Below are 16,446 nucleotides of genomic sequence, written 5' to 3'. Positions count from 1 at the left end.
AAGTGCCAAAAGGTGATAACAGTTTATGTGTGCTTTTGTTTTTCTTGTGGGTAGCATGTACTCTTTAAATCTTCCTCCCTTTTTTTTTTGGTTATATCTCTCTTATACCTATATTGGGGTTATGCAATGTAATACACATCCTGTCTGAGATAACATCTCTCCCCCACTTTAATTATATTTAAGTTATATCCTGTATCTTCTCTTTTTTTAAATAGGTAAAAGTTATCCACTGATAAAGCTTATCCAGGCACCATCTAACATGTCAAGGAGAAGATTTGATTGCCGAAGTTTTTCAGGCTTGCTAACTGCAACTCCTCAAACACCAATTAAAACGGAAAACTTTAATAATTTTTATACACTTACTTCTAAAGAGCTGGGGAGGTAAGGAAGCTTTATGATACATACATTATTTTAGGTTTCTGTTCTTATAGTTGTGTAAAACTCACTTGATCATTACTTAACAATGATTAGAAAGAAAGTTATCACCCTGTTGTTATACAGGGTCTAGTCTTAATGGGCTTAGAAATCAAACCTGTAGAGGATTAGTGAATGTTCTTATTTGAGAATGAGCTTGGGAAGTGGCAGTTTAACATAAATGAACTGCTATGTTCCCATGTAGGCTCAACCATTTATGAACTGTACAGCCTCATTTAAATTTCTGTGTTTCTTGGTGCTATAGTTTTCTCCTGGGAAAACTGTTGATAAACATATGGGGTGAGTATTAAATTAGATAATATTTAAAAATGTTAGTACAGTCCTTAGAATGTACATAATATTGCCAATATCTTACCATTTAGAATGCAACAAAACTTTATTGAGATTGACTAAGATTTCATTAGAAGTTCTGTTTCCTATACTTACCTGGCAGGGGAGATACCATGATCATGAAGATGGTTTTCCCAGGGCGAGGCTTATTCATTGCACTCCGGATGTCTGACCCTTGCGATTTCCCCAAATGTGGGAAACTCGACTGCATAATTTGTGGTAGTGGGGGACTGCGTTGTGCTCTCCCCTGTATTAAAAAAAAAAAGTTGTTTCCTTTATTCAAAAGCCATGTCAGAAATATGTGCCATGCAGTGTCATATAGCATATTAGTAAAAACAGACTGAATTGGAAGTTCTGTGGACCTGTCATTAATTTGGATCTGAAATTGAGTTTTACTTAGTTGCATGCTTTCCTTTTAAATTGAGAGAAAGGACTAGATGTCTCCAGATTTCCTTCTATTGCAAAAATGTGTAGAAACTGCTTTGAGCAGGTAGTTTAATATGCAAAGCCTTAAACAGTATACACAATAAAGAGCATTCTTTTCTATTTTTCCAAGTTACTATTTTGAAATTCTCATGTATTAAACTAATTTTGCAAAGTAAGGGATATTATGGGAGGGAGAAATTCTATACATTTTTTCTTACAATGTTTTGGAGAACTAAAACTCTGATAAAAGCAATATTAATAATAAATTGTTTTATGATAAGTTGCCATCATAATGATGAAATTGAATCATATTTCTTTTTGATATTTTAAAGCTAAAACTCATGATAGAACTGATCAGAATGTTCAACTAATATCTCATCTTCTAACATCTTTATGGAAGAGACACATTTTTCTTTTGATTGACAGGGCTAATGAGTCACATGCTAACTATTTATCTAACTGGTACACCTTGGTAAATTAGAAATCATGATCTTTCATTTGCTAAGAATTTTAAAAGCTTTCAACACTGTACCAATTTTAGTATCCTATACTTTTGCAATTGGAAATTGGGATCATAATTTTGTTTCTCCCAAGATTTGTGCATTTTAAAGTATACAGGATAAATATATAATTCTAGCATGTGGCGAACTATAGCGTTATCTCTCCACATTAATAGTTTTTCTATTAATTTTAAGATGTGTTTCAGAATTTATTTTTTATTTTTTATTTTTGTGGGACCCTCGCCGGAAGCTAGGAAATGAACCTGTGCTGCAGAGGCTGCGGGCAGCCTCACAGCTCAGCCAGCGGTCAACCGCCGCTCAACCGCTGCCCTCAGAACTTTTTTTTTTTTGACAAACTAAGAGAAAATACCCACAAGTTAATATTTTATCATTCTCAAAAAGCTTTGTTTTGTTATCATATGGGTATGTTTTTCCACCCTTACCCCAACTGAGGCTTGAATTTGTGGTTAGAGGGTGAGGCAGAGGCAGAGAAAGGCTTCAGTTACTTGCCTCCCACTCATTTCACATTTATTGTGGTGTTCTCAAACGCCGAAAGAGTGAGTGGTGCTGGGAAGTCTAGTGGGCCTTGCCTTTTTAGGGTATGAATTGACATTATAATTAAGGGTGTTAAATTTTCTTAAATGTTTCTGTTAATTTAGGAACATTATGTATTGAGGATTATTTTTGATGCTAAACCACAGTTAGCATTTTAGTGTAGAAAATAAATGCTTGGGTTTCTTTATGTCACCTGACAATCATGATAAAAATGTTTATCATATTTAGTGAATATCTAAAATATTTTGGAATCTGAAATAAGATTTAAATAAAATAAATGCTTCAAGTACAAGGATTGAAATAGCACAACATATGGATTATAGTAAGTACATAACTTTTGCATTTATGCAACAAATATTTTAGTTTCCGTGATGTGTTATCAATCTGTAGGTTTTACAGTTAGTGATTAGGGTTTCTGACTTCATGGGACTTTTACTTAGTGAACATTAACAAGTAATTATCAATATTATTTGGTCACCTGGATTAATGAATACTATAATTGTTTAAGAAAACCTCTTGGAGAATACCTGAAACAATCAGATAAAAAGTGTTATTTAATTTTGTTCTTTGTTTCTGAGAAAATCTTGGTTTATAGATATAACCATAAAACTAAAGCAGAACTAAATTGCTACAATTGGTGTACTATAAACTATATTTTTTCCCCAGATGAACAATTTTCTTGGCTAACTAGCTTCAGTTTCTTTAGTGTTACAAAGTGAATTTCTTCATAAAACTAAAAATTCCATCTGTTTTAGACAATTTTTTTCTTCTAAATCTAAAAGCAAAAAAAAAAAAAAAAAGAGTAAGCTGTACTTCTTTAAAATCCTAGCATAAAGAGAAACAGTTTTGTAGTGTTAAGAACAGAAAGCTAGGAATTCACATTCCATAGTTTATTTCTTGACACTCCAATTTCATAGGTGAGCTTTCATGAGTCATTTAATCTTAATCTGACTCAGTTTATCCAACATAAAATCTAGAAAATGCAGCAGTTTTAATGTAAACAGAACAGTTGACTTTTTGGGGGGTGCTCACTGAAATGCATCCATCTATATTCTTTTTGCATACAGTGAGAAAAGATCTTATTGTTAAAATTAAATCATTCTCAAATCACACAGGAAACATTCCTGAATGCAGATTTATTAGTCAATATACATTTTGATAAATGTAGAAGTGCCAAAAAGCAATGTCTTTTTTTGCATTAGTAGCTAAAGTTTTTCAGCTTGGTTTTCAGCGTTTATCATTGGCATCAGTTTGGAAAAAAGTTGGGGAATAAAGAGTTGGAATCCTTGTCATCCTGGCCCTTGAGAATAGCACATGAAGTATAATGAAGCAATTTGAGCCCCACCCCTCCACCAAACATCAAGTGCGTTAAAAAAATGTTTTCATGCTAAGCATCTGATATTCTGTGTTAGATGTATTTTTTTAAAGATTTATTTATTTATGCATATAAGAACTGAGGTACAGGCCAGAGGTATGGGGAGGTGAGGAGATTCACCAGAGACACAGTGGGGAACACTGTATTTCAGATAAACTGAAATACACTGCTAAGGGGATCAGTTGGTGAGACAGGAGAGGTCTGCTGCGCCATGTGGGTAGCTCCCTGGCAGGCTAGGGATCGAACTGGTGCTGCAGACGCTGTGGATGGCTTCACAGTGCTGTGCTTATCCCCTTGCACCACCAGGGAGGCCCTAGCCATATATTCCGAGGGGAATTGAGGCAAGAGGAGTTGTAGAACAAGAGTTAATGTCTGAAGATCATTTAGTTATACCTTACTTATTAGTTCCTATCAAGTAATAAAAGCTTTTAAAACCCTCCGGAATTATATGTAAAATTCTCCATTTAAGGGCATAGGTACATTTTTTCTGAAGAGGCTGTCAATAGCTTTCTTTGATTTCTTTAAAATGTGTTACTCAAAATATGTTTTGGCCTTTGGGAAACTAGATTTTGGGTGACTACAGACTTAGAATACATATATTTACCAGTGTCTTTAGAAATTTTGGCTATGATGCTGAGAACTTCTATTGGAGAAAGCTAAAACACATACTACTGGTGTGAAGCGTACCTAATGGGTGTATTTGTACACAGCTATTTGTAATCATTAATTTTCTTAGTTGATCATGAAATGTCTCTGAATTCTCTCTTTAGGACATGTATATCTTTGGTATCTTTTACAAGTTTCATAGACCGCTGAGTGATATAGTAAAAGATATTTGGTAAAACTGACAAATTGTGATAGAAAGCTTCAAAACTTTAAAAACACTAAAAATGATATTGAAAGATAAAATGATTATACTAACATAATTAAGTCAAACACCCATTTTTGCATTTATTTTAATTATTTGTATTTGAAGGAAAGTTATTTTGATTAGAAAGTTAAAGTTAAGAGTATGATTTTTGGAAATATGTCAAGATATATATTATTTCTGGTGTCAGAAAAACAATATATCAGGTTGTTGTGATACTTAATACACAATGATTCGTATCAAGAGTGTGGCAAGTAGGTTAATAGTGGAGAATAAACATGATTCTATCTTATCCTGTTATTACATTTGTCATTTGTATTGTTATGTGACAGTACTATACATTTTATAAAGGATCATTTTAAAGAACAAAAATAAATTTCTAACGGCTTAAATGTCATTGACTTTAAGTTGGAAATGACTTAAGTTGTCAATGACTTTAAGTTGGAAATGATACAGTATCTATATTCTAATATTGTTCATCTTATGGAAACGTCAAAACTGTCCTCATTTTCTTTCCCTCAGAGGAAAATTTGCTGTGGTTAGACAGTGTATATCAAAAACTACTGGCCAAGAATATGCTGCAAAATTTCTCAAAAAAAGAAGAAGAGGACAGGATTGCCGGGCAGAGATTCTACATGAGATTGCTGTACTGGAATTGGCAAAGTCCTGTCCCCATGTGATTAACCTTCATGAAGTCTATGAAAATACGAGTGAAATCATTTTGGTACTGGAATAGTAAGTATATACTCTATTGCATTTGAGTAAGTTATTTTAATTGATGGAATAAGAGAACTAGAAATGACAAAAATATGGCATAATTTGTAAGATTCCTTTTGATAACATATTAGAGCAACCAAGTTTATGTTCAAATATTTTCACAAGTTTAAATATACAGCCTCAAATACATATTGAAGGACCAAATAAAAGAAACATATGCCAGAGAATATTTGAGGAATGTGGTAAATGAGTATTCTTTCATTGCCAATGGGACAGAAAATTGATTTTTTTTTGACAAAATAATTTTTTTTGACAAAATAAATAGGTTAAATGATTTTGTGTGTGATGATATAAGTTTCTTACTCTATCACATCAGGTGACAGTGAAGTCGGACTGATTCATTATTGGCTAAGGTGGAATCTGCCAGCCCTCCCTATTGTAAGGGACATGTCCTCTTTTGTAATTAATACATAATCTATGTAATTATATTTTGAAAGCTTGTGAATATTTCTTTAATAACTTTTCATACATTGATTTCAGTAAACATTGATGCTGCTTATTTGAGTCAGTTTTATAATGAATGTCAGAAAATGTTGATCTCTAATTGTTTTTTCCTTCTAAATTTATTAAACCATCACTCTTCTTTAAGAACCGCTCTCACTTTTCAATATCACTGTGAATTTATGGGATTTTTAAGTTAATGAATTATAATCAATTTCTGTCATTTTTAATTACCAAATCTATCCTGTGGTACCCTTTCAAGCTACTCCCGTGGTCTTTATGTGATCTTAGTGCTGTTTGAGGAGTTTCTTTATGGCGTACCAAGATATGCAGGATGACTTTTTGTGTTTTCTTTACCTTACACCTGTTACCAGCTGTGTGTCCAAGAAATTTTGGTTCTTTTTAGTGGAGAATGGTGTTTGGAAACCAAGATAATAGGTGTTTGACGTGCTCCTTACTAGTTCAGTATCATTATTTCTAGGCCATTTCCAAGAGTAGCATTAGGAAATAATGTTCTTTTAAAAACCATGAGTTTGTTTTGATAATTCCAGTTTAAATCTGCCCCATTGAGTTCTTGATCACCACTCACATTTCTACATTTTTTTAAAAAAGATTTATTTATTTTTATACAAGACCTGGGGTACAGGTTAGAGGCATGGGAGGGTGAGAGGATTCACCAGAGACAGAGCAGGGAACAGAACAGGCAGACGGACATGAAAGCACTGCCGAGGGGAGCAGCAGGTGCGACAGCTTCACAGCACTGTGCTCAAGCCTCTGCTCCAACAGGGAGGCCCACATTTCCACATTTGTATCTCCCTTCTCCCATGGTCAGAACCTGGGTTTTCATATTTACACACTCATTTGCTTTAAATCACAATATACTTCTCACATGAGACAACACCATAAAAATCAAAATGCTTACGTAGAGAATATATTGCTCGTGATCACTAAAAGTAAGAGGTGCCAGTAGGTAAATATCAATGCTTTTTGATCATTGTGGTTTTGGGATACGAATCAAGAAAAGCTAGCTTAAAGAATGCTGTTCTGTATAAGCAAAAATGATTGTGTAGATTCAGTACCTGGAGATTGTTTACTGTGCCATGTCATGGAACAGCGATCACATGAACATGAATAACAAAGTAGATGTCTTATGCCTTACAAAGTATTTTATGCTGAGAAAGAATTAAATTGTATGAAATCATCTATTGTTGGAAAAGGTATAAAAGTGTATGATGATTTTGAGCAAATTACATTCAGATCTTCACTCTTGAAGTGTGTCTGTCTGTCATTTGTGTGTCTGTCTGTCATTTATGCGCCGATTCCTTGAGCATCCTCACAGTTTCTCAATCCTGAGACAGTCCTGCAAGTCTACCGCTGCGCTGGTCCGTGGCAGGTGGCGCCCAATGTGGGGCACGAACCCACGACCCTGAGATTAAGAGTCTCATGCTCTACCGACTGAGCTAGCGGGATCCTTGAAAAACATGGGATAAGAACTTTGTCCTAGAAATAGCAAAGTTCAAAGGGGAAATAGCTCATATTTACCAGAGACTGTTTTGTGAGATCATATGAGAGAGGAGTTTTGTCAAAAATTACCAATTTATGTTGTCTATTAAAAAAGTAAATGTTATGAACCCAATAGAATATGACAGGGACTATAACAAAATATGTAAAACTAGAAAAACCTCACTTTCTAAAATAAGCTTGTTAATCACCAAATAATGCATTTTAATATAGTGAACAGTTTCACCAATAAAATATGTTGGGCATTTACTTTGTGGAAGACACTATACTAAACACTATTTCTGTATTCTTATTTGATTTTTAAAGCAATCCTCCAAAAGGGAGACTTATATTCACTTCACATATTCTAGTTTGGAGGCAGGAAATACTCTTAATTTCTTTCCATTCTCAAATTCCATGGGCTTGGTTAGCACAGGAATATTATTTTAAAAGAGACCCTTAATATAAAAGTTTAAAGTTCATTCATTTTGATCACTAAGAAATATTTGCCTTAAGAATATTTACTATCACATTCCACAAATCTGGATATATTTGTATTTTATGAGCAAAGAAGATACTCTTTGTTGAAAATCATGACTCTCTAGTACATAAGAAAATCCATCATTTTGGGTAGGAAAATAGGTTTTCTGATTTTAATCTTTTATATATTAAATATATTTTCTTTGTGTTACATCTTCTTAAATTTTTAATTGATGTTTTTTAATTGAGGTAACATTGGCTTACATTATTGTTAGTATTTGCTAAGTATATGATCCCCCTTAGGCATCTCCCCCGTAGTACACCCACCACCCCAGCACTCATGGGGTGCTTTTTATTGTGCTTTCATCCCTCTTTGTTCTTACTCCTATGGGCATCTTTCTCAGGGCATTGTCTCTCTCCCTATTCATTTTTAAACTCTTGCAGCAAACTGTAAAAGACAGACAGATTTAGATGGTATATTGCACATATGTTTACATGACTGTAACTGTGTAACTGTGCTAAAGTACTGTTAGCACACACTTGCATACAACACATATACAAATAATAAGCAAATGGATTAGAATACTCCAAAATTCTAAGTTTTTGTCCCTTTAAGGATAAATTCTTCTAATAGAGACAGAAAGAGTAGAAGTACCTGAGTGTGCCTTGCGGGACAATAATAATAATGAAAGTGACTTTTCTGACTACAGAGATACATTTTTCTTCTCTGAAGTTGCTGCTATGTCTGACTTATTTTAGCAAAGCATCTGGGTGTCACCTACTCACTGTTTCCACTTATGCTTCCAATTTCTGCTGACTTCTGCTGTTTCTTATGTTAGCATTTCTTTCCTTCCTCTTAACTCTTCCTAATTTTCCATTTCCCATGGCTCCACCTCTGTCCATACTCTTGTGGGAAAATGACAGTTCTACAAAAGACATTGGTCAGCTTGCCAAACAGAAAGAAAGAAACAAAATTGAAAACAAAATTGAAACAAACAAAAAATCCTTAGGCTACCTTTTTTTCTGGTTATAAAAGTCATCCTGTTCTTGTGCTAAGTTTCAGTTTAAAAGTACTTGTTTTTTTCATCTGTGAAATGAGAATAACCACCTACCTCACGTGATTCTCATGAGGATGAGAAGAGATGCTATCTATACATAAGCAAAATGAAGGAATAAAGCAGCGCTCTGCACATACTGTTAGCTGTTATTTTTATTGCAGTGTTAAGGTGGACTATAATATTATTGAATTACAAAGCAATTTTATTTTATTCACTATCATTATTTAAGTGATAATACCTACTATATTCTTGTTATTTACTTTCTTTCTTCAAGATCCCTCACACGTTGTGTGCTCTTATTTAAGTCTTTAAATGAGCACACACAACCACACGTGCGCGCGCGCACACACACAAGTTTAGATGATTGTGTGTCTTTTTACTCAGCAGATATAGTGTTTAAAAATAATCATTTTTAGGTCTATGATCTTTCAAGTTTCTATTGTCTGTTTTTATTCCAGTGCTGCAGGTGGAGAAATTTTCAACTTGTGTTTACCTGAGCTGGCTGAAATGGTTTCTGAAAATGACATTATCAGACTCATTAAACAAATACTTGAAGGAGTTTGTTATCTACATCAGAATAATATTGTACACCTTGATTTAAAGGTAATGTATCATGTGATTTGAAGCAACACAGCACTTGTTCCTTCTCTGCTCTTGCTGTGCACATTGCAAGCTGGTACTGGTAGGAAACAACAGTCAGATCAACTTGTCTATACTGCCCTGGTCATGCTCTTTGTTTACTTATGTGCTACATGGACATAATTTTATTTTGGTAGAGAGGAGAAGGCTGCATATATGAGCAGCTCAAATTAATCACTGGACTCTTAAAAACCATCATTCCTGTATATTCATTCTACTCCACTCCACTCTTAATGCTACATCCTGCACCTTCTTATCTTATAAAACTTTCTACCTCTAAAATAAAATACTGAATGTGATCTCCATCTCTGAAGATAACCTCTAGCTAGTCTTCATTCATCTTTTTCTTGAGACTTTCAGTGTTTTGACTCTTCCTATGCCCCTCTCTCTTACCCAAGTCCTGAAATACCACTTCAGCCTCTCATGTTACAATCCTTTATCTTTTCTCCATAGGATCTTTCAATATGAACCCATCTGTCTCTTAGTTATTGAACATTGGTCTCTTTTCTTTCTATATAGCCTCCTTGCATAAGCCTTTGACCTCCACTACCACTTTCAAAAGAATGACTCTCAAATCCTCACCTATAACCTGGGCGGCTCTCCTAAATTCCAAAACATTTTTTCCAACTGCTGAATAGATACCATTTAGTTGATGTACAAACTTTAAAAATTACATGTCTCAGATGTATCATTTTCCCTTTTGTCTTACCCCTTTTTTAAAAGAAAAAAAGAAGAATCTGTTCTTCTTTGTTGTCCCTTCCCCTCCCTACCCCGTAACTATCTCCCTGTCATGTCCTTGACTGATGATATTGGAAAACTGGCAACATGGTTAATAGCAGGGTACTCATACCCCAACTAACTTCCTGTTGAGTCTTTTTTCTTAATGTTTATTTATTTATACAAGAACAGAGGTACAAGCCAGAGGCACAGGAGAGTGAAAGAATTCACCAGAGACAGAGAGGGGAGCAGAACAGGCAGACAGACCGAAATACTCTGCTGAGGGAAGTAGCAGGCGAGACAGGAAAGGTCTGCCCTGCCATGTGGATATCTCCCTGACCAGCTAGGCATCGAACCCGCACTGCAGAGGCTGCGGACAGCTTCACAGTGCTGCAATCAACCTGTTGAGCCACGGGGGAGGCCCTGTGTCTTTTTTTTTGCAGAAGACAAATCAAGTATATTACATAACATCTCATTGCACTTAAAATCAGGGCTGTCATATAAACTTGGCTTTCTATATTATCATGCCTGTAGTTGACAGGAGAAGCTAGTACATTTACCTCATCTCGTGTAATGGACCTCTCTGTAATGGACCTCAGTAAATAGCCTAAGTATAAAGCAAAGGTACACAGTTCCAGGAGACAATGGGAAAAACCTTCTTACTGTACCATGCATCCACTGTCTAAACACCTTCAGTCAGGCCCAGAACCATATCACTCTACTGAGTCATTTTCTGTTTCTGGAACTTTTGCTTCCCCCCCTCCCCCACGTCTTCTTTAGTGCTGTTCCATCATGCACATTTCTAACTGGCATATCCTATTGACCTTTATGCATCATCTTTAAGCTACAGCTTAAGCATCATCTCTATGACAATGCTTTATTGAACATTATAAAGGGCAAAATTAGTCTTGACTATATACTGAGTTTTCTCTCTCATACCCAACTTACCTATGTATATATTTAATTTCTTTCTCCTCCAAACTAGCAATCCTCTTTAAGTGTATTTTTTACTGTATGTTTCATTGAATCTGTAGCTGCTCCTAAATAATAGTTTAGTAAGTTTCTGATGATTGACTCAACAAATGCATAATAGCTAACATAAAGAGTCTACTTAATTTATTATAAGACTAGTATTCTTTTATTGTCGTATATTGCTTTTAATTTTTTGTTGTTGTGCTCTGTTTAGCCACAGAATATATTATTGAGCAGCACATACCCTCTTGGGGATATAAAAATTGTAGATTTTGGAATGTCTCGGAAAATAGGCAATGCATGTGAACTTCGGGAAATCATGGGGACACCAGAATACTTAGGTAAGAATGTCCTTTTATTTTCTATACTCTTTTAAAATTTATTAACTGAAAATGATACATCTGTAAAACTATAATTTAGAACAAATATATCTAGAATATATTTGATTCAAGTATTTTAATGCTTTGAAATTTAGTTGTGACACATTTAAATGAAATGTAGGATTATTGAGACATTCGCAACAATTCACAGGATACTGGGCATATAAATTCAAAAGTTTAATGTTTGTAATTCTAGATAACACAGTTCACAGAAGTATGTGAAAAAGTTGTAGGTTGTGTAATGGAGGCTGACATATATCTCTCAAAGGCTGTATTTACAAAATATTAGGGTTTAGTAAATAATTTCTCTCTGGAAAAATTGTGAAACTGTATTGTGATAAAAAGAAAGTTTTTCAATTATTCATTCTAGTTTGGACTCTACTAATTTGAAATACATGGCACTGCTTAGGAAGTATAGAGAATTTAACACTTTTTAAAAATCTTGGCAGCTGGAGACAGTGGGAAATCATTGCTTTGGTAGTTTAAGTGAGATATTTAATCTATTTGAAAATCAAAAGCTCTTCCATAAGCATAATTTGCTTATAAAGTAATTGTATATGATTCTATTTACTCTGCAAAGAAAACCTTAAGTAATGTAATAAAATAATGCGAAATAATTCATTATTAAAACTAAATTTTTAAAGTATCCTAGTTTCTATCATTTCATTGTTACTATTATTATTTTTTTTCTTCTGAGATTAATTATTCCAAGAATATTATTTGTGCTTTTAAACTATCTGCTTATAAATTTGGTTAACATTAAATTGTTTAAATGTCCAGTCACAGGATCATCAATACTTTGCTAAATTTCTATCAATCCTATATTAGTAATTGCTTAAAATTAAACCCTGTTTAATATAATTTTCATGTTTTTAAATTTGATGTAATTTTCATGTTTTTAAATTTAAATTTGTCAGTATTGAATTTTGTTTTCTATTTTCAGCTCCAGAAATCCTGAACTATGATCCTATCACCACAGCAACAGATATGTGGTAAGATTTCGTGATCTAAATGCCTTTATTAAAAGTTGGGTGGTGTATAGCCTTTGATTCCAAATGTAAATAAATAAGGCTTTCTTGAAAAGATTTTTATTCAGGTATCATTATTATGCCACAAGTAAACATTTACCTGTCCTTTTAAAGTATTATTGATCCTAGAGGAAGACTCGGGCTTAGTAAAAGAATAAAATAGTTGTTATGTGCTGTGCTATATGTTCTGTCTTGAAGGTAAAATGCCTAATGAGCATGGAGGAAGCTGCAGAGAAGTACTAGATTGGGGATATTTGATGTAGGGTTAGAGCTAGGAAGGTATTTGTTAAACAGGAAAATGAGGTCAGGTCTATGCAAAAGTTTTAATTTTCAAAGGTACGTCTCTAGAATTTTGTGAGTTTTTGTGGTTAGTACAGAGAGACTGTCATAAGCTGAACTGGAATTGATATTGGAACTTTAGTGGGGAACTAACTTCATAGGTCAAGTGAGAGAGTTTAGACTTATTCTCTGTATTCCAAGGAACTGCTAAAGAGTTTGCCAAGGAAATTGTCCTGTGGCTAAATAAGTAGATGGAACATGTACTTCTGGCACCTGTACAGTGGCCTTTGCATTAACAAATTTAAGACTTTGAAAAGTTTTGCGAAGAAAAGCTGCCTTCCAATCTCTGTACTTTGCCAAACTTGTAGACTATTTTTGCTTAGAACTCCTTGTTTATGTCTCACAGATCATTACTGTGTCACTGGACACCATTTAGGAGATGCTGCCCTTTGAGCAGCTTTGTGTACTTGGTAACAGGTGTCTTTGTGAAAGGCAGACTATAGGTATAATGATGTATATTTAATACATCATATTTATATTATAATTATATTACACATACATTTGTGTTTCCCTTATAGTCTTTCTGTGAGGCAGACTTTAAGATAACATATTTAGTTTTCATAATGTATTATAGGAACTTTGAAAAGCAATGTGTTTATAGTTTAAGTTTGTATTTTAACTGTACAAGTTTTGAGGATAGGGATATGTTGAGGGCTCATTTTATATAAATATTTTAAGGTTAACACATGTTTTAAGTTTCCCTCTTCTCCCTTACTTGTTTTTCAGGAATGTTGGAGTAATAGCATATATGTTGTTAACTCATACATCCCCATTTGTGGGAGAAGATAATCAAGAAACATACCTCAATATTTCTCAAGTTAAAGTAGATTATTCAGAAGAAACTTTTTCATCAGTTTCACAGCTGGCCACAGACTTTATCCAGAGCCTTTTAGTAAAAAACCCAGAGTAAGTAATAACATTAATTTCCTTAAATACTTTACAAAATAAATATGTTTACTAAGAAAAATACATTTTAAAATGAAATGAAATTATTAAACATATGATCTTAGATTTCAGGTAAAATGGAGAGAGAGCTTGTATGAAAGATCATTGATTAACAAATCTGTAACTTCAAACACAGAATATACCAAATATAGAACAGGTAATTTTAGAATGAAGAGATTTGGGTGATTTCTCTTAACCTGTTAGTAATCCCCAAAATTCCCTAAAATAATTAGAAGTGAGTTTATAATATACATGACTTGCTGTGCTAAGACTTTATTTTAAATGATGTGTAGTTTATAGTTATATGATAAGTACAAATTACTGATTGTCAAATCTTTAAGGGTCAGATGTTCTTTGATTGCCTAATAAAGAAGGGACTTGAAACTTTGACTTAGGACTCTTACCTCATTGATTGGCAATGTCAAAGCAGATAACAGAAAAAGCTGACCTCCTTTTATCCAGCATCAGCCTTATATTATTTCAAAATAAAGTAAATTTTATACCTAATGACTGTACATAATGCAGCAGGTGTGATATAGTGGGTCCTGGTTATATTACTTGTAAGTTTTTATATGTCTGGCAATAATTTAATCTCCTGCATGATTTTGAAAAGATTTCGCTTTGATGATTCATTGCCCAATCCCCATAAACTTATCAGTTTAAGGGGGAAAAAACACATATTTACATAATTCTTTTATCAACTTAATGTCAGTCTGAACAAACTCTCAACTGGCAATATTTTGGATAACGGACGGTTATATTTTGTAGAAATAGTAATAATGCCATTGTTTCTTCTTAAAAGCAGTTTTCGTTTTCTTAACTTTTTGGCCTCAATTCTAAAATTTTTATAGTGGTCACAATAATTTTTTTTATTGTCAGAAAGAACTAAACTTAAATTCAAAGACTGAGGAAACATGTTCTAATGATGACAGTTGTGTTAAGAGTCAAATTATGGGCATATAGGTGTTTTCCTCTCTTCTGAAATATTGTGATATTTGTCCATATTGCTTTCATAATAGACAATGAAGCTTAAAAACTGAAAATGGTTAATAATATCATTGGAAAAGTAGCCTTTGTTTACAAGATTTTGCTTTTCAAATTTCTACTTTTAAGAATTCAAAATGATAGCAGAATATAAATTATTTAGATATATATTTAGATATATTTTTCTCTGAAAGGGTTATAAACCCATCAGTATTTTATAATTTTACTAATTTTGACTTGTGAGGCTAATATTTGTTCTCAAGTTATTGACTAAACAGTCTCATTTTAAGCTCCATGGTAAATTGAATTTTCAGGACTTGTCGAAATTCTGTGTACTACATAGATAATCTATGTACTACAGTTTTCCTATTATTCCTCCGTACTATTTGGATTTCATATCATAGTTTATGTTATTTTTATAATAAATGAAAAACAGGTCAGTAATACATCAAATTGCTGACATTTCCAACTAGATTTGTAGTTTTTAATTTTCTCTTGGTGCTTTATTTCAAAGGAAAAGACCAACAGCAGAAATCTGCCTTTCTCATTCCTGGCTACAGCAGTGGGACTTTGGAAACTTGTTTCATCCTGAAGAAACATCCAGCTCCTCTCAGATTCAGGATCATACAATATGGTCCCCTGAAGACAAGAATTCTAAATCCTCTTGTAATGGAACATGTAGTGATCGAGAAGATAAAGAGAATATCCCGGAGGATAGCAGCATGGTTTCGAAAAGATTTCGCTTTGATGATTCATTGCCCAATCCCCATGAACTTGTGTCAGATTTACTTTGTTAGCACTTTTCTCTTCGACTCATTTGGACTGATTTTAGAATTTGAAATCCACTCCAGTATGAGACTGTGGTTTGTAACTTCGTATATGGAAGTAACTTCGTATATTGTAAAAGCACCTTTGCATAAAAGAATTTAAGAAAATATTTTAATGCTAAATTACTGCTTGTATAATAATATACCATGTAACATCCTGAGAGAACAACTGTGTGAACAAGAAAATATTTAAATATATGACAAAAAAAATTGTGTATGTGAGTTCACATGTTAATGAGAATTCAAGTTCAAATGGATTTTTCAAAACATTTTAGATATCAAGAAAAAATTGGTTTGATGGTTTGAGTTATATTGTGGTTGATATAAACTTAGCAAAATGAAGAATTTAATTGACTTACTAAGTTAATTCCTATACAAGGCCTCTATTGACAAGATTTTATTTAAGGTGGCAGTACAAAGCTAGGTAAGAATATATATTACTTTATATATGCTCAAGAGGCATTTACATTTGAAAAATGGTTTTCTATTGTGAATATTTTGAAATTGCATACGTTTTCCACTATATATGTATATAGCCTGCTATGTGAGATGGTCTTTTTAACCAGAACAAGGAAGGGATTAGAAACCTATCAGGGAGATTCAGTAAAAGTTGTGGCAGAGAAAAAATATATTACTTTTTTTAAAAAAAACTCTGTAAGATGGGGAATAGATTGGGCACAAGTGTAGAGGATTTCATCCTCTGGAATTTCTGGAGTAGGATATACATAAAGGGCAAAACTGAATGCACTCTATTTTTGGTCAGAGTCATATTTATTAATTAACTGTAGAAGAAAATGCTGACAAACATAGGCAACTTAGAGAATTTTAGATGTCTTCTAAGTCTTAAAATACAAGCCAGTCACTTAAAGA

General features: G+C 33.4%; 1 protein-coding gene across 1 annotated transcript; it reads left to right on the top strand.

Moving 5' to 3' along the window:
- Nucleotides 1-259: 259 nt before the first annotated feature.
- STK17B (serine/threonine kinase 17b) lies at nt 260-15,546 on the top strand (the record flags this gene model as incomplete). The annotated part of the gene is made up of 7 exons (XM_084229507.1): nt 260-381; nt 5,012-5,224; nt 9,204-9,348; nt 11,288-11,414; nt 12,397-12,445; nt 13,547-13,726; nt 15,264-15,546. The coding sequence occupies 7 exons, from the start codon at nt 260-262 to the stop codon at nt 15,544-15,546; spliced, it is 1,119 nt and encodes a 372-aa protein (XP_084085633.1).
- Nucleotides 15,547-16,446: the final 900 nt, after the last annotated feature.

The sequence above is a fragment of the Talpa europaea genome (genome assembly GCF_964194135.1).
Source record: "Talpa europaea genome assembly, chromosome: 1".
NCBI lineage: Eukaryota > Metazoa > Chordata > Mammalia > Eulipotyphla > Talpidae > Talpa > Talpa europaea.
Note: the sequence above shows the minus strand (reverse complement) of the source record. Positions and strands in the feature narration are given on the sequence as shown.